The 24,310-nt window shown below is 46.5% G+C and overlaps 1 protein-coding gene and 1 long non-coding RNA gene across 3 annotated transcripts in view; one reads left to right on the top strand and one right to left on the bottom strand.

Annotated features, from left to right (window-relative positions):
* LOC119951283 overlaps nt 1-24,310 on the top strand; it is a 284,359-nt gene that overhangs the window by 29,908 nt on the left and 230,141 nt on the right. For both annotated transcript variants that reach the window (XR_005457580.1, XR_005457579.1), the window contains exon 2: nt 8,611-8,767. This is a non-coding gene — a long non-coding RNA (uncharacterized LOC119951283). The remainder of the gene's footprint in view (nt 1-8,610; nt 8,768-24,310) is intronic.
* LOC119951281 (SH3 domain-binding glutamic acid-rich-like protein) overlaps nt 1-24,310 on the bottom strand; it is a 75,154-nt gene that overhangs the window by 13,280 nt on the left and 37,564 nt on the right. Inside the window, exons 2-3 of the mRNA XM_038774330.1 lie at nt 22,491-22,676; nt 17,537-17,617 (exon numbers count right to left, since the gene is read on the bottom strand). Of these exons, the coding sequence (XP_038630258.1) occupies nt 17,537-17,617; nt 22,491-22,676 (267 nt within the window). The remainder of the gene's footprint in view (nt 1-17,536; nt 17,618-22,490; nt 22,677-24,310) is intronic.

Genomic DNA, 24,310 nt, shown 5'->3' with positions numbered 1-24,310 from the left:
ATAGAATAAATTAGAATTCATAATTGTAGGCATCCAGTAATCAAGTTTGGTAAAATCAAAAGCAGGTGGACATGTGGTCGGTGTATTCCTTTAATTTCAAAGTCAAGTCAAATATGTGCACTACTGTGACTGGTGACCTTGATGATTGGCAGCAGCTTGTTCAGCAAGTGGGCAATGCCCAGGAAATCAGGGTGCTGCGCTCACCATCTCATTCCCACTCCTTATTTCACATACCACCAACTTGTCCAGGGCCTTTGCCAGTTACCCGTACGCCCAACTGAATCAAGCAGGACTCATTGAATTAGGGAAATCGGGGTCCCATGACACACACAAATCTTTGATTGCAAACTCAAAGTTACAAATGGGTGCAGAGCACACTATTTGCAACAGAAACTGAGTAGCAGTCTTTAAAAAGGACCACTAATATAGGCAGCTCACAAACAGCCCAAGAAATATAATATCTAAATTGTATTTGTTTCTGATGGGGACAGGTGGAGCAAAGTACTCCTGGGCGCATTAGGTTGAGGCCATTGCTCTTCTGAGTGTAGACCCCTCGGTTCCCATCTTCCCAGAAGATGCAAGCTACAGTAAGGCGGCCATTTTGTGCATGTAGGTTTGCCATCGAAATTAACAGGAGGTCTTTGCGCTTTTAGAATGGTGTGTTCCTGCTTTTTCCCCATTCATTTTCCATCAGAGGTTGAAATCACCTCTATTGTTTCTTTACGGGGAGAATGAGGGTTATCAGCTGTCCTGATGGGCTTCCTCGCAAGCTGAATATAACAAACGGAGACAGACTAGAATCTTTGCAATCCACCTTCATTCAAACACTACCCATAACTCCTTTGTTGCACCAATCTGTGATGCCATATTACAATATTGTAGTGATTCCAATCTAAAAATCATATTATTTGCTTGTGAAGTACTCTTCCCCTACCAGCTACGGTTCCCATTGCCTTGTCTCTCAACTGAGGTGTGGTGATTCTCAGGTTAAATCACCACCAGTCAGCTCTCCCCCTCAAAGGAGAAAGCAGCCTATGGTCCTCAGGGACTATGGCAATTTTCACTTCATTTTAAAAATAGGTTGAGGACTCAGACCAAGGAGTAGTTTGTCCCCCGGTCAAGTGTATTTTGCAATATTATTTATCATCAATTTAAAGAACCATGTTAACCCTTAGCTGCAAGCATTTTCAAGTGATATTTGGGAAAGACGTTTCCTAACATTGTCCACTGTCAGCAGTCCCTACTGCAGGTAGATAAATAATTGTAGGTTATTTGTTTCATTCTTGTAGAGCTATTCATTATTCTGTCTTCATTCTCTTCACATTAAGCATCAATGGCCTCCAATTTAGGGTGTAAGAGTTAGCTGGGAGCACTTTGAGATTTCTTCATAAAGGATGCTATCAAAATGCAAATTATTTCTTGCTGTGTTTATATTTAGAACAGTACAGCACAGAACAGGCCCTTCGGCCCTCGATGTTGTGCCGAGCAATGATCACCCTACTCAAACTCACATATCCACCCTATACCCGCAACCCAACAACTTCCCCCTTAACCTTACTTTTTAGGACACTACGGGCAATTTAGCATGGCCAATCCACCTAACCCGCACATCTTTGGACTGTGGGAGGAAACCGGAGCACCCGGAGGAAACCCACGCACACACGGGGAGGACGTGTAGACTCCGCACAGACAGTGACCCAGCCAGGAACCGAACCTGGGACCCTGGAGCTGTGAAGCATTGATGCTAACCACTATGCTACCGTGCTGCCCCTAATTGGTAAGGCTTTACCTCACGAAATTTTCCAATGCAGCCTCGGGAAATTTCCAGAACTGCAATGGATAGAGCCATGCCTCTGTGTGGCATTATGACTGGATTCCACAGGGGTGACACAGTGGCGCAGTTGTTAGCGCTGCTGCCTCACAGCACAGAGGACCTGGGTTTAATCCCGGTCCCGGGTCACTGTCTGTCTGGATAATGCACCATCAATTGGACTCAAGTCGTAGTGAAGTTCCAAACAACAGGCTTTAATACGCTAGATGTGAGCCCGGCAGTGGTCATATAGAGAAAGGCCGACTGCCAGCCAACACGAGCTCTTATACCCCGCTTTGTAGGCGGAGCTACCAACCTCTCAGCTAATCGGCGGGGAGTCACATGACCAGCCACAACCAATTGGCAGAGAGGCACATGACTTGCCTGGGCCAATGGCAGCGAGGCTGCTGTATCATTGGCAGCCTAGTTCTCCGGTAATATGATCTCTAGAAGCCATAGAACAGTACAGCACAGAACAGGCCCTTTGGCCCTCGATGTTGTGCCGAGCAATGATCACCCTACTCAAACCCACGTATCCACCCTATACCCGTAACCCAACAACTCCCCCCCCTTAACCTTACTTTTTTTTTAGGACACTACGGGCAATTTAGCATGGCCAATCCACCTAACCACCTCTCTAGCCATACTACCACATTCACCCCTTGTGGAGAAAGAAGGGGGAGTGGGAAGGAGTGACGGGAGAGACGGGGGGGGGGGGGGGGGGGTGTATGGCCGATAAAACTGGTAGTATGACTAGAGACCTTCTCGGATACTACCGAGGTAACTATGGCTACCCACTGGCCCGTGGCGAACGTGCAAGAAAAACATGCTGCATACAGTGTACAAGAGAGAAAAAAACAATAACCATAGTAATAATAATAAAACAACATCGGCAAAGAACATGAGCAGACCATGAAAGTCCATAAGGTCCATCAAATTGACTCGATCAGCCGGATGGGTGCTTTCGGTATCCTGCCGGACCTGCGCAGCGGCGCCGGTGACGTTGGAGCGGTGGTCATCCGTGACTCCGGAAGCTGTGGTCGTGGTCCTGTGTCCGTTCCCCTGGTCGTAGTTGGTGGTAGCCGGGCCGAAGGAAGGGGTTCCTGTGCGCTGGGTTGCAGGGGCGCTGGGGGCGGTCGGAAATGGGGGGGGGGGGGGGGGGGTGTTGGTGTTGGGGGGTGTGGCCGCACTCCGGCAGGTGCCAGGTCCCGAAGGGAGACCGTGTCCTGTCGTCCATCGGGATACTCCACTTACGCGTACTGCGATTTTGCGTGGAGTAACTGGACTGTGTCAACCAACGGGTCGGACTTGTGCAACCGCACGTGCTTCCGGAGCAGGATGGGCCTGGGGGTGGCCAGCCAGGTCGGGAGTGGGGTCTCAGAGGAAGACTTCCTGGGGAAAACAAGAAGACGTTCATGAGGTGTTTGATTCGTGGCAGTACAAAGGAAGGACCGAATAGAGTGGAGGGTGTCTGGGAGAACCTCTTGCCAATGGGAGACTGGAAGACACCAGGACCGTAGGGCCAGTAGAACGGTCTTCCAGACCGTACCATTCTCCCTCTCGCCTGACCGTTACCCCGGGGGTTATAACTGGTTGTCCTGCTAGAGGCGATGCCCCTGCTGAGCAGGAATTGATGCAGTTCGTCACTCATAAAGGAGGACCCCCGGTCGCTGTGGATGTACGCGGTGTAACCGAACAGGGAGAAAATGGAGAGGAGGGCTTTGATGACAGTTGAAGTGGTCATGTCGGGGCAGAGTATGGCAAAAGGGAAGCGGGAGTACTCGTCAATCACATTTAAAAAGTATATGTTGCAGTTGTTGGAGGGGAGGGAACCCTTGAAGTCAATACTGAAACGTTCAAAGGGGCGGGAAGCCTTTACCAGATGCGCCTGCTCGGGGCGGCAAAAGTGCGGCTTGCACTCTGCGCAAATGTGGCAATCCCTGGTCACGGTCCTGACCTCGATGGAGTAGGGCAGGTTGCGGGTCTTAATAAAATGAAAGAAGCGGGTTACCCCTGGATGGCAGAGGTCTGCGTGGAGGGTGCGGAGGCGGTCGATCTGCGCGCTGGCGCAGGTACCGCAGGATAGGGCAGCGGAAGGCTCGTTGAGCTTCCCAGGACGATACAAGATATCGTAGGTGTACGTGGACAACTCGATCCGCCACCGCAAGATCTTATCGTTCTTGATCTTGCCCCTCTGTGCATTATCAAACATGAAGGCTACTGACCGTTGGTCTGTGAGGAGGGTAAACCTCCTGCCGGCCAGATAGTGCCTCCAATGTCGCACAGCTTCGACAATGGCCTGTGCCTCCTTTTGCACCGAGGAATGGCGGATTTCGGAAGCGTGGAGGGTCCGGGAGAAAAAGGCCACGGGTCTGCCCGCTTGGTTCAGGGTGGCCGCCAGAGCTACATCGGACACGTCGCTCTTGGCCTGGAATGGGAGGGACTCGTCGACAGCGCGCATTGTGGCCTTCGCAATGTCAGTTTTGATTCGGCTAAAGGCCTGGTGGGCCTCCATCGACAGGGGAAACATGGTGGATTGGATGAGGGGGGCGGGCTTTGTCGGCGTAGCTAGGGACCCACTGGGCATAATAAGAAAAGAAGCCCAGACAGCGTTTGAGGGCTTTGAGGGAGTTGGGAAGGGGGAGTTCCATAAGGGGGAGCGCGCGTTCGGGGTCGGGGCCTATCACTCCGTTACGCACTACGTAGCCGAGGATGGCTAGACGGTCAGTGCTAAACACGCACTTCTCCTTATTATACGTGAGGTTAAGGAGTTTTGCGGATCGGAGGAATTGACAGAGGTTGGTATCGTGGTCCTGCTGGTCATGGCCGCAGATGGTGACATTGTCGAGCTACAGGAAGGTGGCTCGTATATCGTATGGTCAACCATTCGGTCCATCTCCCTTTGGAAGACCGAGAACCCATTCGTGACACCAAAGGGAACCCTTAAAAAGTGGTAGAGTCGCCCATCCGCTTCGAACGCAGTGTACTTTCGGTCACTCGTGCGGATGGAGAGCTGGTGGTAGGCGGACTTAAGGTCCACCGTGGAAGAGACTTTGTACTGCGCGATCCTGTTAACCAGGTCAGAGATACGGGGGAAGAGGATATGCATCCAGCTGCGTAAACCTGTTGATGGTCTGACTGTAATCGATGACCATACGGTTTTTCTCCCAAGTCTTAACAACCAGCACTTGTGCTCGCCAGGGACTGTTGCTAGCCGCTATGACCCCTTCCTTCAGGAGACTTTGGACTTTGGACCTGATGAAGATCCGGTCCTGGGCACTGTACCGTCTGCTCCTGGTGGCGACGGGTTTGCAATCCGGGGTGAGGTTCGCAAACAAGGAAGGGGGGTCGACCTTGAGGGACGCGAGGCTGCACGCCGACTTTAAAAGTTAGGCTCTGCAGGTTGCACTGAAAATCCAGTCCAAGAAGTGCCGGTGCGCAGAGGCGGGTGAGGACGAGGAATTTATAATTTTTAAAAACCCTCCCCTGGACCGTGAGGTCCGCTACGCAGCACCCGGTGATTTGGATGGAGTGCGAACCAGATGCCAGAGCTATTTTGTGCTTTACGGGGTGAACGGGGAGCGCGCAGTGTCTTACCGTGTCGGGTGGACGAAACTCTCTGTGCTCACGGAGTCCAGTAGACAGCTTGTTTTGCGACCGTTGAGTTGGATCTGTGTGGTCGCCGTGGAAAGCGTGCGGGGCCATGTCTGGTCCAGTGTCACCGAGGCGAGTCGTGGCAGGAACGCGGAGTCGTCATCCAGGACGGAGTAATCACTTGTGGGGTCCTCCGTGCCGATCCAAGATGGCGGCGCCCATCGGCCGCACGTGGTGGGTGATGAACAAGATGGCGGCGCCCTGGGGTCACACGTGGAGTTGGGGGCCCAAAATGGAGGCGGCCATGGATCACTCGTGGCGGTGGGGGTTGGAGGCAGCGAGGTCCGCGGGCCGCACGGGGCCCTAGAGGAGTGCGGGGGGGGGCCCCGCGGTCGCGTCTGGAACGGCAGCGACCGGCTTGGAGAGGCAGACGGCCACGAAATGGCCCTTTTTTCCGCAATTCTTGCAGACTGCGGTGCGGGCCGGGCAGCGCGGGTGCTTGGCCTGCCCGCAGAAATAGCAGCGGGGGCCCGTGGGCTTGTCTGGGCGTCCTGCAGCTCAGATTTGGGGGTCCGAGTCGACGGGGGTGAGGGGGCTGTGCCACGCTGCCCAAGGGGCTGCCAAGCGGCCGGGGACATACGCGCGCACGTTGCGATCAGCGACCTCCAAAGAGTATGCAAGGGTCCGTGCCTCAGTGAGGCTGGGAGCGTCCTTCTCTAACAGTCTCTGCCGTATTTGGGGTGACTGCATGCCCGCTACAAAGGCATCCCTAATCAAGAGTTCGGTGTGCTCCGCAGCAGTGACCTGCAGGCAGGCGCTGTTTCTCCCTAGGACAATGAGGGCCTGATAGAATTCATCGAAGGACTCACCGGGGAATTGTTGCCTTGTTGCCAGGAGGTGCCGTGCGTAGACTTGGTTTACAGGCCTGATGAAGTGTCCTTTTCGGAGATCCATGGCGTCATCATAGTCCAGTTCATCCTCTATCACCGAGTAAACGACAGTGCCCACGCACGAGTGGAGGATGTGGAGTTTCTGCTCCTTTGTTGGTTGATTTTCTGTAGTACAGAGGTAGCTGTTGAAGCACGCCAGCCAATGTTTAAAATTTGCTGACGCGTTTGCAGCATGCGGGCTGATCCGGAGGCATTCTGGCTTAATCCGTAGTTCCATTTTCAAAGTCTAGCGTATTAAATTAATGCACCATCAATTGGACTTGAGTCGTAGTGAAGTTCCAAACAACAGGCTTTAATACGCTAGATGCGAGCCCGGCAGTGGCCGTACAGAGAAAGGCCGACTGCCAGCCAACACGAGCTCTTATACCCCGCTTTGTAGGCGGAGCTACCAACCTCTCAGCCAATCGGCGGGGAGTCACATGACCAGCCACAACTAATTAGCAGAGAGGTACATGACTTGCCTGGGCCAATGGCAGCGAGGCTGCTGTACCAATGGCAGCCTGGTTCTCCGGTAATATGATCCCTCTAGCCATACTACCACAGTGGAGTTTGCACACTCTCTCCGTGTCTGCGTGGGTTTTACCCCCGCAACTCAAAGATGTGCAGGATAGGTGGATTGGCCACACTAAATTTCCCCTTAATTGGAAAAAAAGATTTGGGTACTCTAAATTATTATTTTTTTTTAAATGACTGGATGGCATAGGTTGGATGGCATAGGTTGAAGTCATTGGGAACCCTGGGAGAGAGAAGCTATGACCAGTTATTCTGCTGCGCACTGTTTCAATGTCAGTGCACTGACGTGATGCGCTGCAGATTTTAAATGTTTAACCCTTTTGAGGCACTGTAGCTGCACTCCTGCATGGCATGCAGCATTTAAAGACATTCACATTTTAGATTTAATCAGCTTTCTTCCACTACACACATTAATTCTTTTTAAATGACAGGAACAAACTAGCATTCAAATGAGTCTCTCTGTGCAGCATCTACAAACAGGCTTTGTGTCCATTGTTCTTACCATTTACATTAAGATGAAAACATTTTCATCCCGAATAAATCACACTGGTTGCTACGTTGCACAGTGGAAGCCTAGCTTTCCCCAATAAAATGCTGCATTCCTGTGATACCCATTTTTCTATATTAATCAGAACTGAGCTTTGATTTTTGACACAGACGCTGGGATAACTTCAGGTGGTTTCAAGATCCATAGCAGGAGAACGTAAACCAAAATGGTCGACGTAACCTCTCAATCGAGCCTGAAGAAATGAATAAATAAGGAAATCGCCTCCTCTTGCCTCAGGCAGATGAACCAATGAACATATCAATCTTTATAGTTATTTGCCTTTGTACCCAGAACTATTGCTCCATTAGAAAATAAACGGTCATTTTCAGATTGTAACGAATCGGATATTGCACCGGTCAGTGTTTTGGACTCAACTATTTACGATCTACATCTACGATTTAGACAAGGTGAGGGTGTAATGCATCGGATTTTTCTGGCGATACAAAGTTGGAATAAGTAAGTCATGAGAAGGATGGAAAGAGGGGTCAAAAATAGGACAGATTACGTTAGGTGAGCAAGATCATTGCAGACAGAATATAAAATGGAGCAACCCACTTTGTTATGAAAAATAGAAAAGGAGATGTTATTTTTTAAAAAGGTGAGAGACTGGAAATCCTTTATTGTTTAGAGGGACTGGGGATGCCCTCGCACATGAAGGTACACTGAACTTCATGGCAAGGAGATCAGAATATAAGACAAAGAAAGACTGGCTGCAATTGTATCGGACCTTGATGAGACTACACCAAATGCTGTATTCGCCTTACCTAAAGACAGATAGACTTGTCCTAGAGGGACTAGTCTGATTCCTAAACTGATGAGATTGTAGAATCATAGAATCCCTACAGTGCAGAAGGACGCCATTCAGCCCATCATTTCCCCTGGTGTATATTTCCCCTGGCTTGGGATTCTAGATTTAGGACACTCATTTAGGACAAGAGGTGAGGAGAAATGTCTTTATTCAATAAGTTGTAAGCCGTTGGAACTCTACACCAAAGAGCTGTGGATGCTCAGTCATTGAGCATATTTAAGTCAGAGAGTGTAGCCTATTGGACATTAAGAGAATCAAGGGACGTGACGAGTGTGTGGGAAGCTGTAACTGAGGTAGATGATCCGCCATATTGAGTGGCAGAGCAGACTCAAAGAGTTTAATAGCTGATTTCTGCTCCCATTTTTTTACCTTCCTATGTTCTCAACAGGAATGTTGTCGTATCAGCCTCAGGCATCAGTCGTAGCAATTCCACCTGAACCAGAAGAATGTATGTTGACGCCCCACGCCCGAGACCTGAGCACACGATCCAGGCTGTTACTTGACTGCTGAGGAAGAACTGCACTGTCAGAGGTGTCATCTTCCAGGTGAGACATTAAACCAACCACTCAGGTGGAAATAAAAGATTCTATTGCGTTATTCATAAGAAAAACACATGAGTATTCCGTGGATTCCTGGCTGATAGTTATTATTCCAATAATTTTACTAAAACAGATTATCTTGCCATTATCGCATTGATGTTGTGGAAGTTTACTTTGTGCAAATTGACTGCTGCATTTTGTACAGTGACTACCCTTTAAAGGTACCTCCTTGTCTGCAAAGGAGATACGTAAATACAAATTGTACTTTCTATCAGTGCGAACAGTAGAGATTCCCACACATTTTGGATTGAAGATACCTGATGAGGTGGAGCCAGTTATTAATCATTTGGAGATGGGGCCGATTGCTCAGTCAGGTGGTGAATGATTAGCTAACCTGCTTCACCAGTGATACCTGGACCTACCACTAGGGGTTATGATTCTTCCCTCGGGGATCCAGATAACTCTGATGCATTCCAGTGATCAAATGAGTCCAAACTGAGACAGAGGTAAGAATGCTGTTACTGAGCCTTTGACTGACTTTGTTATTCTATAAGAAATGGTTTGGCATATTTTAGTCAACTGCTACCCTATTTGCATATCCTGCTAACTTTGGCTAATTATAGAACATCTTGGCAATACTGACCAAGATCTTCCATTCTCCAGATCATATGAGACCAGATACATGACTCAAGATGCCTGTCGAGACCTTATGGAAGCCCCACTAACCTCTGTGGAAATTGTCTGGGAAGTTTGAATTACTGATAGGCAATTCCTGTGCTCCCTGGGACCCTCCGCAACAGACTCCAAATCTGAGTTAGAGTCATAGACTTTGGTCAGATCCAACATATTTACCTTGATAGCTAGCCAGGAAATGTTAAGAGAAGGAAATCCTGGCCGATCTCCTAGGTCACGACAGGTTCCCCACCCCCCCCTCCTCCCCGAAATCACTCTTGCTGATCCACACCCGCCTCTGCCCCACTCTCCTCTTGACCCCCTGACATCCTGTTGACCCCGACCAATCAATGACCCGACCCAACTATCTGTCCTGACCACCCAATACCCCTCCCGATACAACCGCACCCCGACTCCACCCAGACATTCTGCCAAACAGACCTGACTATCCCCACCACCTGACTGACTACCCATTGACCCGACCTAACTAGGCCTCAACCTGTCTACCCCTCCCAACCCACCTGAAGCTACCCTACCCACTGTCACCATATCCACTTACCTCACTCACCTACCCATTCATACTTGACATTTAAACTTAGCATATGGCAACTCGTACTGTAAAAAGGGGAAGCATCCAGTCGTACTCCTGTTGATGCTCTGCCGCAAAGAACTTCTCCCGGCGGACTATAGTCTCTGCATTTCTGGAGAAGTCGGGCTTGGAAGGCTGGGCGAAATGGGAGACTGTGTCGGGGTGCAGGTAGTTATGGTTGGAGCGATGGATCCGATGGTGATTGTAGCTTCATGGAACATCCGGACCATTACTATTATCGGAAAAATATCACCCTCCCTTCACTGCCACTGTGTCAAAATCCGAGAACTCCCCCCCTGACAGTGGGAGTATTGACGCCGTTCAAATTGCAGTGCCTCACCGGGGCAACTAAGGATTGGCAATAAATGCCACCCTTTGTGCTGATGCCTAGATCCGGTTAAAAAAAAAGATAAAACCTTTCCAGATGCAATGGGGAAAAGATTTGTTGAATGAACCAGGGCACGGTTGTAATAATTATCAATGACTCAGTGACGTTTACTGTTCCATAAAAATAAACTTTCTCTACTTGCTTTCTGTAAAGGAAGGCAGGTGACTTTGCTTCAACGTTGCAGACACTTCAACACAAGTTGAACACATAGCCTAAAGGACCCTTTCCACCACCACTAAATTTAATCCAATATCTCCAAGCATTGCAATGATCAATCAAAAGTTTGATCATTTTTGACTTGTTCTTGCCCCACCAACATTTCCAAATAGCAGATAGGAATTGGTTTGACGTGACCATTTGTATGTACTTTTGTGACCACTGCCAGGGGAACCTGTCCCCTTCACTCAGTGTAACAGTAGCCCCGCATGTGTAGCTGTTGTTACCTCAGCAACTTTAGCTGAAATAAACAAATGGGCACTCCTAATCCAATAGAAATCACAGAATGGGTAATTAGCGATAAAGCATAAAAACCCCCTGAACGGTTTTGTAAACTCAAAGTGCAAGAAATAAGTCCAGATTTTGCTTAATGACTATCTTTGAGTAGCAATGATCTATTGTATCTTCACTGATTTAATCTGCACTGAGGTTGATGCTTAGTGGACTTTCGGGAATTTTTGAGAAAGGGACAGGGAAGAATACAGTTTGGAAGGGCCAAGGTGTGTGAGCAGTTCCTTCAGGTTCTATGTGACTGTATCCAATCTGGACAAAAAAAAAACAGACCAGGCGGTAACTGCCCAAGCTAGGTCAAATCACCTGGTAAGCACTGCTGGCACGCTCCTCCCTATTAATCACCACACACTTTCAGCATGGCAACACACACAGGTTCTCATCCCTCTGTTTGCTAGAGGAGTAATATTCCAGATTTTTGGGAGTGGACTATTCTAATCCCATTTTCCAGCACTTGGCCCATAGCGTTGAGTGCCTTGGCATCGCAAATGCACATCGAAATGATTCTATATGGGCAGCACGGTAGCATTGTGGATAGCACAATCGCTTCACAGCTCCAGGGTCCCAGGTTCGATTCCGGCTTGGGTCACTGTCTGTGCGGAGTCTGCACATCCTCCCTGTGTGTGCGTGGGTTTCCTCCGGGTGCTCCGGTTTCCTCCCACAGTCCAAAGATGTGCAGGTTAGGTGGATTGGCCTTGATAAATTGCCCTTAGTGTCCAAAATTGCCCTTAGTGTTGGGTGGGGTTACTGGGTTATGGAGATAGGGCGGGGGTGTTGACCTTAGGTAGGGTGCTCTTTCCAAGAGCCGGTGCAGACTCGATGGGCCGAATGGCCTCCTTCTGCACTGTAAATTCTATATCTAAATGATATGAGGGTCTCTGCCTGCACCATCCTTTCAGGCAGTGAGTTCCAGACTCCCACATCCCCTCTAAACCTCCTGCCCCTTACCTTATGACCCTTGGTCAATGATCACTCCACCAAGGGGAACAGTTTCTTCCCGTCTATCTATGCCCTCATAATTTTATACTATCACATCTGGAGCAATGGACACTCTCCAACCTTTTACATGCATCATTTAAATGTGGCCATTGGTGAGGTATTGGTTACAGCAGATTATTGGAAATCCAACAACACTGAGTGGCTGGTATAACATCACAGAAATATATAGGGTAAAGTTTGAAAAATGGCAGCACTTGGTGTGAAAGTGGTTAGATTGCAGTGTCTGCCAACCCACAACAAAGACAGCCCCCAAGCTCTCATCTCCGAAACACCCTAAAAATGCACCGCTCTTTCAATCACCACTTGATAATGTAATATTTCGATGCAGTGTATGAGTAACAGGGGCACAGGTAGAACACGAGGAACAGCTCAATTGTTATTGTGGCCATCAAGTCACATGACTGCCCACATACGGAAGTCCGATTACAGAATCTTAGAAACCCTGCAGTGCAAAATGAGGCCATTCAGTCCATCGAGTCTGCTCCCATTCTCCGCAAGAGCACCCCACCCAGGCCCACTCCCCCGCCCTATCCCCTTAATCCCATCCAATCTTTGGACACTAAGGGGAAATTTAGCATTGACAATCCACCTAACCTACTCACCTTTGAACTCCTGCCTTCATACATCCATTCCTGTTCAGCTGATGCCGTTGAATGGATCGTTAACCCTGACATCAAACTATAACTGCTTCCCAGCCATATGAATAAAAGAATTAATGGAATATTCATTACCTCATCGTCAGGCCTGAGATTTATCCGGCACAAAAGGAAATGCCACCTGATCATCTTCGATCTTTTTAAAATACCCTCAATAACAAACCAGCATTGTGTTGTTAAAATAAAAAATCATTTCTCAGCTGAAAGATGACAAGAGTTTTTACATTTGGCAACACCGAGAAATTCGAGATCACTAATTATCTGCTTCAAAGGAAATACCCTAATGTGGCCTCATACTTATCATGCCTCAGAACAGAATCCATGCATTTCAATTCTCCTCTTGAGAATTAAACATAGGCTTGAATTTTATTGTGTGGCAGTGTGCTGTCAAAAAAAAAACTCTCAAATAAAGGCCAGCTTTACTCATTTAATTTGGCACTTCAAAATCTGTATTAACAAACTTGTTAACCTTTTTCTGGGTGCTTTTATTGGCACATGGGGACTTGCTTCGCAGATTTACTAGATCTCATAAGCTTCTTGTAAAATATTTAGTCGATTGACACCCAGCGCTTGAGGAATGGAATGAAACTTTCTAAGAACTTGGACAGTATCTGTGCTGATATGCCTGTGCAGTTTTGTCGATAGTTAATGATACAACCTCCAACCAGCTGGTGGCGCCAGACATTCTTCACGTGACCTGAGATACCTGCCAATTGGTAGTAGGACGTACGAGAGGATAGTTGCAGTTAGTGTAGTTACAGTAGAATTCATATAGAAATTATCTGTATAGTAATCTGAAAGTTATCTTTCCATGTGTGTTTTAATAAATCACCTTTTAGTTAAGCAACTGGATGTTCTGAGCACCTCATTGCAATGGTCATCACACAGAACACAACTGTATCCTCAGTGGCTTCTCTGCTCCCTATCTCTAAGCTCATCCAACACTACAACCTTCCAAGATCGCTGCTTTTATCCAGCTATGGCCTCTTTTGCAATTCTAATTCTCTTTGTTCCAACATTGGTGCCTGTGCTTTTAACTAATTGTCCTTCAAAAGGTGATGGTGAGCTGCCTTCTTGAACTGCTGCAGTCCCTATGGTATGGGTACACCCACTGTGCTGTTAGGAGGGTGTTCCAGGATTGTGACCCAGCAACAGTGACAGAACGGTGATATATTTCCAAATCAGGATGGTGAGTGACTTGATGGGTAACCTCCAGGTGGTGGCTTTCCCACATATCTGCTGCCCTTGTCCTTCTAATTGGTAATGGTTGTGGATTAGGAAGGGGCCGCCAAAGAAGCCTTGGTGAGTTACGGCAGTGAACCTTGTAGATGGTACACATGGCTGCCACTGTGCATCGGTGGTGGAGGGTTTGAATGTTTGTGGATGGGAAATCAGTCAAGCGGGCTTCTTTGCCCTGGATGGTGCCGAGCTTCTTGAGTGTTGTTAGAGCTGCACGCATCCAGGCAAGTGGAGAGTATGCCATCACACTCCTGACTAATGACAGGCTTTGAGGAGTCAGGAGGTGATAGGTACTCATGTTTTTCCGCTGTTTTATGATGAATTGCTGGAAATTTACATTTTTGGCATTGACGTAATTTGTTTCTGACTAATCTTGGTCTTCTGCTGCAACACTAAACATTTATGTTCCATAAAGCTGTTGTTCAGAAATCTTTGCTGGACTCAGGGGTTTTTATTGGTCTGTTAAATACACATGTACGCACTGCACTTCTGGTGACAATATAACGATTCTGACGATTTGAGGATCCATTCCATCCCCAAAGGGTGGCACGGTGGCACAGTGGTTAGCACTGCTGCCTCACAGCACCAGGGACCCAGATTCGATTCCGACCTCGGGTTTCTGTCTGTGTGGAGTTTGCGCATTCTCCCCGTGTCTGTGTGGGTTTCCTCCGGGTGCTCTGGTTTCCTCCCACAGTCCAAAGGTGTGCAGGTTAGGTGGATTGACCATGCTAAATTGTCTTAAGTGTTCAAAGGTGAGGTGGGGTTACGGGGGTAGGGCTGGGGATTGGGCCTAGGTAGGATGCTCTTTTGGAGGGTCCATGCAGATTCAATGGGCTTAATGGCCTCCTTCTGCACTGCAGGGATTGTAAGATTCTATACAGTGTTTAATGGGTCAATGGACAAGGAAGTGCCATAGCTTGGCAAAGGGGATCAAGGAATCATGGAGGTTGGATGGAGGGCTGTAGCCTGCATTAAACCATAGACCATAAGACACAGGAGTAGAATTAGGTCATTCAGCCCAACGGGTCTGCTTTGCCATTCAATCATGGCTGATATGTTTCTCATACCCATTCTTCTGCCTTCTCCCCATAACCCCTGATCTCCTTATTAATCAAGAACCCATCTATCTCTGTCATAAAGACACTCAGTGATTTGGCCTCCACAGCCTTCTGTGGTAAAGAGTTCCACAGATTCACTATCCTCTGGCTGAAGAAATTCCTCCTCATCTCAGTTTTAAAGGATCGTCCCTTCAATCTGAGGCTGTGGCCTTGGGTTCTAGTTTTTCCTCCAAGAGGAAACATCCTCTCCACGTCCACTCTATCTAGGCCTCTCAGTATCCTGTAAGTGTCAATAAGATCCCCCCTCATCTTTCTAAGCTCCAACGAGTAGTGACCCAGAGTCCTCAACCGCTCCTCATATAACAAGCTGTTCAATCCAGCGATCATTCTTGTGAACCTCCTCTGGGAGCTTTCCAAGGCCAGTACATCCTTCCTTAGATACAGGGCCCACAGCTGCTCACAATACTCCTTCTGCCAGTCAGCCAATCCTCTATCCATGCCAGTATCTTACCTTTAACACCATGTGCTCTTAACTTATGGGGGCATGAAGTGGTATGGATGGGGCATAGGGAGTGTGTGGAGCAGGAGGGGGGATAGGGGCCTTACAGATTTCATTATAACTGGGACGAAGTTCCACGGCACTAAGGTGGGCCTTTTAAACAACCTACCTTGGCACCAGGCAACCCCTGAGGCTGTCTCCAAACTCTTTCCCGAGTCTGTGTGCTAGACTGCAGCAAACATCACCGCCACTCCCACTGCCCGTCTGGGTTATGAAAATCCAGGAAAAAGTGCCAATCCTAACAGGTGTCAGTGGCCCTGCAATACTTCAGCGGAGTGACAATTCTACCTGCACAGTGTCACCGCTTGTAGCTGTTCAACTGGAATAGGAATGACAGCGAGGTCCAACCCCCGTGCTCTTTCAACACACAATTGTTATGATGGCCTGGAACGTACTGTCTGAAAGGTTACTGATAGTAATTCACTCAAAACTTTCAAAAGGTAATTGGTTAAGTAATTGAAAAATCCATAGAGCCATGGAGAAAGCGAGAGGGACCAAACTGGATGCGTAGCCGAACCAAAGAATGTGAACAGACACAACAGGCTGAATGGTCTCCTTCTGTTCGATGAATTTCTTTGATTAATGAAAGAGAACCACATCATATGTAAATAAATGTCTGTAATGTTGGCTATTACAGAGGCAAAATAGACACCCTCTTTAGCAGCACGTAATAAATGGAAGTTAAAAATAGTTAGACATCAAAGGCAACAATAAGGGGATAGCAGGAGATGTGACCCAAAATTTCTTAGCGCATTTTTATCATGAATTACAGACTAAGTAAATTTATACAACAATACAGAACAAATAGGCCGTGTCATTGCACTTTAGGTACCAATGCTCATTGAGATCATGGAAAAGCCCCTTCCAATGTGCAAATCGTGATGCATCTGAAACAAATTAACGGCATGAGTGAAATAGTAGAATAGGGACATTTTGGAAAGGGCAGCATGTGCTGCTTCTCCATGATGTCATTTCAATGTTCAGCATTTAGCCCAGTCACAGTCATTTATTTTGTAAAGTCCACAAACTTCTATCAAAACTCTAAAGGAACAGAGTCCCCATTAGCTTCCAGTGCATACACATACTACGCGGCACTTAGCTATGTGCAGGCTTGGAAACTCTTACATCTGGAGGTTTTTTTTTTTTTAATTTCTTCTTCTAATGTGGCTGTCGCTGCTGGGCCAGCATTTGTTGCCCATCTCTATTTCCGCTTGAGAAGGTGATGGTCTTCTTGAACTGCTCTCGGCCATGTGGTGTAGATACACCCACAGTGCTGTTAGGGAGGTGGGGGGATGGGACTTGCAGGTGGTAGTGTTCCCATGCCGCTGCTGCCCTTGATCCTACTAGATGATAGAGGTCAGAGGTTTGGAAGGTGTTGTTGAAGATGCCTTGCCGAGTTACTACAGTGCATCATTTAGATGGTATATACTGCTGCCACTGTACACAAGTAGTGGAGGGAGTGAATATTTAACATGATGGACGGGGTGCCGATCAAGCGGGCTGCTTTGTCCTGGATGGTGCCAAGCCTCTTGTGTATTGTTGGAGCTGCACGATTCAGGCAAATGCAGAGTATTCCATCACACTCCTGACTCGTGCCTTGTCGTTATGGTGGACAGGCTTTGTGGAGTGAAGAGCTAAGGTACTCACCAATAATTCTCAGCCTTTTGTAACCACAGTATTTATACGGATAGCCCAGTTTTAAAAATCTGGTCACTGGTAATCCCCAGAAAATTAATGGTGTGTACAGAGATAGTAATGATGTTGAACATCAAGGAACAGTTCTATCTCAAAATATATAAGAGGCCTATTTCAAAACACAGGGCTAGATGTACTGTCAGTGATATTGGTAGGTTGTTACATGGTGTTTACATATATTCATATCAAATTCCTCTCTACTATCATGGATTAATGTTTCCGCTAAATTAGTAGGGAAGAGAAATTCAATGGGGGAATATTAAAGTGCTTGCATGAAAACACAGCTGATGGCAATTTATACATTGCTCAATTGGAACCCATGGACAATCCTTCAAATCCATTTCAAAATATCTGGTTTTATGCATTTGTGGAATCAGAATTAATAAAAAGTCTCAGCTTATTCTAAATCTAACCTTGGATCCAGGTGGAGGTGTCAGGCCTAGAAATGCATACACGGCATTATTCTCTCTGGCATCAAAAAACGATTCAAAGTTCTAGAAAGAGAGAAGATAGAATCATGGAATGATACAGCACATGTGGAGGACATTTGGCCCGTTGTGTTTGTGCTAGCCCTTTAAAAGAGCTATCCAAATTACCCCATAGACTTCAAATACTTCCTCTTCAAATGTTTGTGCAATTCCCTTCTGAAATCTCCTATTAAAACTTATTTTAGCACCCTTGGAGGTCCATTAGCACCATTTGAGATCAGAACAGCTGACTGCAAAAAATCTAGCCAATTCCATGGAATCTCTACAGTGCCGATGGAGGCCATTCGGCCCATCGAGTCTACACCGACCCTTGGAAAAGAGAACCTTACCTAGGCCCACTCCCCCACCCTAACCCCACTAACCCACCTAACCCAGCATATCTCTGGACAGTAAGGCGCAATTTAGTATGGTTAATCGACCTAATCTGCACATCTTTGGACTGTAGGAGGAAATCGGAGCACCTGGAGAAAACCCACACAGACACGGGGAAAATGTGCAAACCACAGTCACCCAAGGCTGGAATTATACCCTGGTCCCTGGCATTGTGATGTGCCACGGTGCTGTCCGAGTCCTTGGGTTACTGACTCTTTTTAAGGGAGTACAATTAACTCTATTACTTTTTAATAAATGCATTAATCAAGAATATCTGGAAGAATTAACAGTGGTTTACAAATTGTCATGCAAGATCTAAAATGATGTGTCCAATGTAAACTAAACGGTTTACACACACAGGATCTTATATGTTTCAATGAGACCACCTCGCATTCTTCTAAACTCCAATGTATTCTGGCCAAACCTGTTCAACCTTTCCTCATAAAGTAATCAGGTGAGTGAACCTTCTCTGAACGTCTTCAAAGCAATTATATCCTTTCTAAAGAAAAGTTGCCAAAGCTATCCAGAATATCCTGGGAGTTCATCAATAGTGCGAGAGGAATTCCTAGGAATGTACCGATAGTTCAAGGAGAATTCCTGGGAGTGTACAGATAGTTCCAGGGGTCCATTGAGTGCATTAATAGTTCCAGGGTAATCCCCAGTGTTATGTGAAAACTTCCAGGGTAATCCCCAGTGTTATGTGAAAACTTCCAGGGGAATCCCCAGGATTGTGTCAAAGGCTGCAGGGAATCCCTGTGAATTTCCGGGGTATTAATTCTGTGCTCATTTTGTTTAATTGAATGCAGGTGATGGGCATTAACTGGGGTTGATTTACTTGTGCTCCTAAAAATAGGAACAGATTAAACTGTAGATGTTTGGTTAGGTGTATGTTTGTAAATAAAAACCTTAGCACTGTGTGTAAATATTGGCTCCAGTTCTATCCTTAACCACATGGCTTGCTGTAATTTTACATGGTAGCAGAGGATGATTGCCTAAAGGTGAAGATTTAAAAAAAGAAAAGAAATCTTTGAGACATAAAACTAAAATCCAATTGGTTTGGTCATTGTGGGAAAATAATAGAAAACAAATGTAAATTTTCACGGTATGATTACTCTTTGATGATTTTGGAGTCTAAACCATATGACTAGTGGAGGAATGTTGAAAGGGTTATGCTCCAACCAATAAGAAACAACAAACAGCCTTGCTGTTGTCAATTCCGACAAGAAACAAATTTAGAAATAAAGTACTTGCAACTTGCATGACCATCAGTTGGGGAGTAATGAAAGTTTGGACCTTCAATCAAACTTCTGAGATAAAATCTACAAGAAAAAAAGATATATTAAATGAATATTTAATTCATTTAATCAATCAATGATGGCAGAGGTTGATCTGGTGTCTGCTGCATTTAAAAAACCTGGAGAAAGAATCAGGTGAACTGAGGAAGGAGCAGTGCTCCGAAAGCTAGTGTTTGAAACAAACATGTTGGACTTTAACCTGGTGTTGTAAGACTTCTTACTGAATGGAGGAGGTATTGATCCATTGCAAGAGTTAAGTTCAGGCTGAATGAGGATGAAAAGACTTTTGGTACATTTGATCATTACAGCAGAACTAAATTAGAACCAGAATAATAGGCAAGTGAACCTCAGGAATGCCCTAAGAACTGCCAATAGGAGTTTCAGATAGTATTATTATGTCCAAAGTAGAGAGGCAAGGTCCTTTAAATGACACATAAGGAAGATAATTCTGAGGAGGAGGAGGATGAAGACAGTGATGAATCCAAGCAAATTATATCGATTATAAAGAAATGTAGCCCTGTGATGAATTTGTGCGTGTGGACTCCTTTAATTGCGCTGCACTAGATAATATTTGCACTTCAACAGTATGTGGGACAGATTGGTTAAAATGTTATCCTGATTCACTGGTTATTGAGGATCAAGATTTAGGAAGTACTAATTGCTGCAGGTTTTGTGATGACATTACATTGAGGTAACAAAAGTGAAGATATTTCCATCAAAAATAGCGAAAATAAATCATTTTGTAAGTATTGACATAATCTACAGTGAGATAGCTTTTCTGTTGAGTAAACCTATGAAAAGGGCTCAGATAAAACTTGACATTGAGCATCTTGGAGAGAAATGAAGTCTCTGAAATTAAGTGGGTGGATTTAAATCATCAGCTGACTGATCGTTAAACAAAAGAATTGCACGGACAAATAAATTATTGGGAATCCTGAAAGAGGGCATTTCACAACCAATTACTTTGTACAGAAAATTTAGAAAGTGGGCATAAACTCTATTACTTATTTATATAAAGGGAAGGGAATCTGTTAATTGTATATTGTCTGTCTTCAAATGAATGCAGGGGGTAGGTATTAGGATTCACTTGAACCCCAATGCAGGTTAAACCCGTGGCTGTTGAGTTAAGAGGTTCATCTGTAAATAAAATAAAAACTCAAAGGTAGATCAAGACTGGCTCCAGGTCTATCCTTTACCACCTCGCAGTCTGGAACATAATAGGAAGGCCAAGATTTTACACCCCCTCCTGTCTGATGGAATGTTACAGTCCCGTCAATTAAACGGCAATTCAAATGGCCCGTTCCATCCGTCGGGAGGTGACACACCGTGGCGAGACTGTAAAATACTAGCCCAGCAGTGTGTCAATAGTTCCAGGTGATCCCTCACAAAGTTCAGAAACTTCTTATTAACAGAAACAAACTGACAGGAATTAGTTTCAAAGCATCTTATTCAGTTGAACTATCTTTCGATAAAACGCCTACCCATCTGCCCTCTTGAATTCTCATGTATTGTCTCTGACCTTCAAATTTGACCTTCGGTGTTTCATTTCAAACATACTTCATTAGGCAAAGGCTTATTTGAAAAACATCAGTCATCATTACAGACCCACACTGAATATCACGTACATTCATCCACATTTTCCCTGGCTCAGCTTCTTGAACAAATGCACTTCATCAAATATGCGCATATAGAACAAACAACTTTGCATGATAAAGCCTGCCAGGGTAAGAATCACAAACCACTGATCAGCGTTGGCCAACACCAAATCATTATCAAGAAAAGAGTTGATTTCTGGTTTTAAATGTGATGCAAAAAGAAATAAACCTGATGGGTTTTTGAGATTTGAATCAGATGAGGAGTTTTAATCAATGAAGTAACATTAAATTCGTAGTAGATGGTGGAGAGAGAACGCTCCCTTAAGAGGATGAAAGCTGAATGCGTTCATGTACGGTGGCACAGTGGTTAGCACAGTTGCCTCACAGCGCCAGGGACCAGGGTTCAATTCTAGCCTTGGGTGATAGTGTCGGGTTTTCACTTTCTCCTCGTATCAGCGTGGGTTTCCTCCGGGTGCTCCGGTTTCCACCCGCAATCAAAAGATGTGCAAGTTACGTGAATTGGCCATGATCAATGCGCAGGTTTTCGGGGAGCGGGACTAGATGGAGTGCTCTTTCGGAGGGTTGATGGAGACTCAATGGGGCGGAATGGCCTCCTTCTGCACTGTAGGGATTCTATGGTTTCTGCAGGAAGATGTCCCAGAGCACTTCAGTTTAAGAATAACGAAGAGTGGACACCGTGCAGGGGGAGAGTGGAAAACAGGAGGTTTGGGTTATGGGACCAAGAGAAGGGGTTTGGAGGTACACAGGGGTGGTTGAAAATAAGAGAGAACAAGTTGCAAGTTCCAAATAATAATAATAATAATAATAATAATAATAATAATAATAATCGCTTATTGTCACAAGTAGGCTTCACTGAAGTTACTGTGAAAAGCCCCTAGTTGCCACATTCCGGCGCCTGTTTGGGGAGGCTGGAATGGGAATTGAACCCGCATTGCTGGTCTTGTTCTGCATTACAAGCCAGCTGTCTTAGCCCATTGTCCTAAACCAGCACCTAAAGTGAAGTTGCTGATTAAGTGGCTACAAGTGGTTGAGCTGAGGGACAGGGAGAAGGCCATTGTTCATAGAATTTACAGTGCATAAGGAGGCCATTTGGCCCATCAAGTCTGCACCAGCACTTGGAAAGAGCACCCTATTTAAGCCCCCACCTCCAACCTATCCCCTTAACCCAGTAATTCCACCTAATCTTTTTGGGCACTAAAGGGCAATTGAGCAATGCCAATCCACCTAGCCTGCACATCTTTGGACTGTGGGAGGAAACCGGAGCACCCTTAGGAAACCCACGCAGACACGGGGAGAAGGTGCAAACTCCACACAGACAGTCACCCGAGGCCAGAATTAAACCTGGGATCCTGGAGCTGTGAGGCAACAGTGCTAACCACTGTGCCACCGTGAGAAGGATGCATAACAGATTACAAAGGAGGTTGAAAATCACCAACATATAGCACCATTAAACATTCATCCACTATATCAGTAACATTCACTTCAAGGCCCATTAAAATCCTGAAAAATATTTTCGGTCAGTCAAGTAAAAGTTCTTTCATTATCAAGAAAAAGCTCACATTACCAAAAGATATTATTGTGAGAGATAAGCCTTACCCCACAGTAGTGGTCATCACTGAAGATCTGAGGTGGAAGTGGGTTTCCACTGACGGGTCGGCAGTTCTCTGGAACATTCTCCCTCATAAACATTTTGTTCTCATCATTGACTGCAATGTCACATCTTTCAAACTCAATTTTGTTGGCCTGTAGGTAATCCAATACCTCCTGTTGCTGCTTCTTGATCTGGAAATGAAACCAGTATGCTGATTATTCAATGCAGGAACGAAAAGTGTGTAAGAGGAGCCCCAGTGCTTGAGGAGCTTGAGTACAGCCTGGCAGTTACTCATTGTAAAATTGTGGACTAAATATATTCTGTGCCCATCCTTTGGTGATCAGCATCTTAATATTCATTATACATTCTTTGTCTGTTACTACTGAGACAGTTCTACCTTAGACAAAACTGTACAAGCTTGGTAATGAATTAATGGCCCATCCATGCAATAGAATCCATCCATAGAATCCATACACTGCAGGAGGCCATTAAGCCTATTGAGTCTGCACAAAATCTCTAAAGAGCACCCTACCTGGGCCTACTCACCCACCATATCCATGTGACCAAGTAACCCCACCTAACCTGCACATCTTTGGACTGTGGGAGGAAACGCACACAGAGATGGAAAGTGCAAACTCCACACAGACGGTCACCCAAGGGCGGAATAGTAATGCTGCCTCACAGTGCCAAGGTTCCAGGTTCAATTCCGGCCTTGGGTGACTGTGTGGAGTTTGCACTTTCTCCCTGTATCTGCGTGGGTTTCCTTCGGGTGTTCCGGATTCCTCCCACAGTCCAATGATGTGCAGGTTAGGTGGATTGGCCGTGCCAAATTGCCTCTTAGTGTCCAAAGGTTAATTTGGGTTATAGGGATAGGGTAGGGAGTGGGCCTAGGTAGGGTGTTCTTTCGGAGGGTTGGTGCACACTCGAAGTGCCAAATGGCCTCCTTCTGCACTGTAGGTATTCTATGATTCTACGATCCTATTTTATGAACCTGGTGCAGAGATCGTAACCCCCTATGAGGAATGGGCTCTGAAGACCGTGGGGTTGACCAGGAAGAGAGCAGTTACCAACAGCGAGGTTGGCCTGCTCCGTAGAGGTGAGGATCCACTGCCCCTTCACCGAGATGACCTGTCGCAAATGAGTAGTTCACGTCAGACAAAATGATCTTTCCCTCTCACTGACCACATGGCCCTTCTCCTGCAGGATCTCCACCTAATGGGGCCAGGCCATCTTGAGTCGGCCCCCCCTCCCCACCCTGCCCGCCACCCAAGAGACCATCTCTCAGGAGAGCTCCGAGGATGCCACCATCGATGCGTTACAGCTGTCATGCACACCTTCCGCCAGCGCAGAGACACACAACTCAGTGAGCGACATTAGTAGACAGGCTTCTGGGACACAACCTGGTGAGCACCACACAGTTGCTGATGCACATCAGGTGGAGGCAGGAACATCTGAGGGAGGCAGCTGTCTGAGGTTTGCTGGTCCCAGGACACAGTTGAGTCCCAGTCAGATACAGCGCCATTCCAGAGCTGATGCAGATGCGAGGGCACGTACATGAGATTCAGGAGGGGAGGTCAGCAACAGACCAGTGAGCGCATAGCCAATTGGAGGAGTTCCAAACTCTACGAGGGGCAGGAGATGATGTCGACAATGCATGGCACCAAGGTCAACACTGCTAGGGTGGCTATCGCATGGAAAGCCTGGAGCACGAGATCAGCGTCTTGAGTGGTGGTGTCCAAGGCATGACTCAGTCTGTGGCCATCAAGGCTGAGAGTCTCACCATTATGTCCCAGTCAATGAGGGAAGTGTCCCAGGCAGAGGAGGA

The sequence above is a fragment of the Scyliorhinus canicula genome, chromosome 17, assembly GCF_902713615.1.
Source record: "Scyliorhinus canicula chromosome 17, sScyCan1.1, whole genome shotgun sequence".
Taxonomy (NCBI): Eukaryota; Metazoa; Chordata; class Chondrichthyes; order Carcharhiniformes; family Scyliorhinidae; genus Scyliorhinus; species Scyliorhinus canicula.
This window is presented reverse-complemented; position numbering and strand designations above follow the sequence as displayed.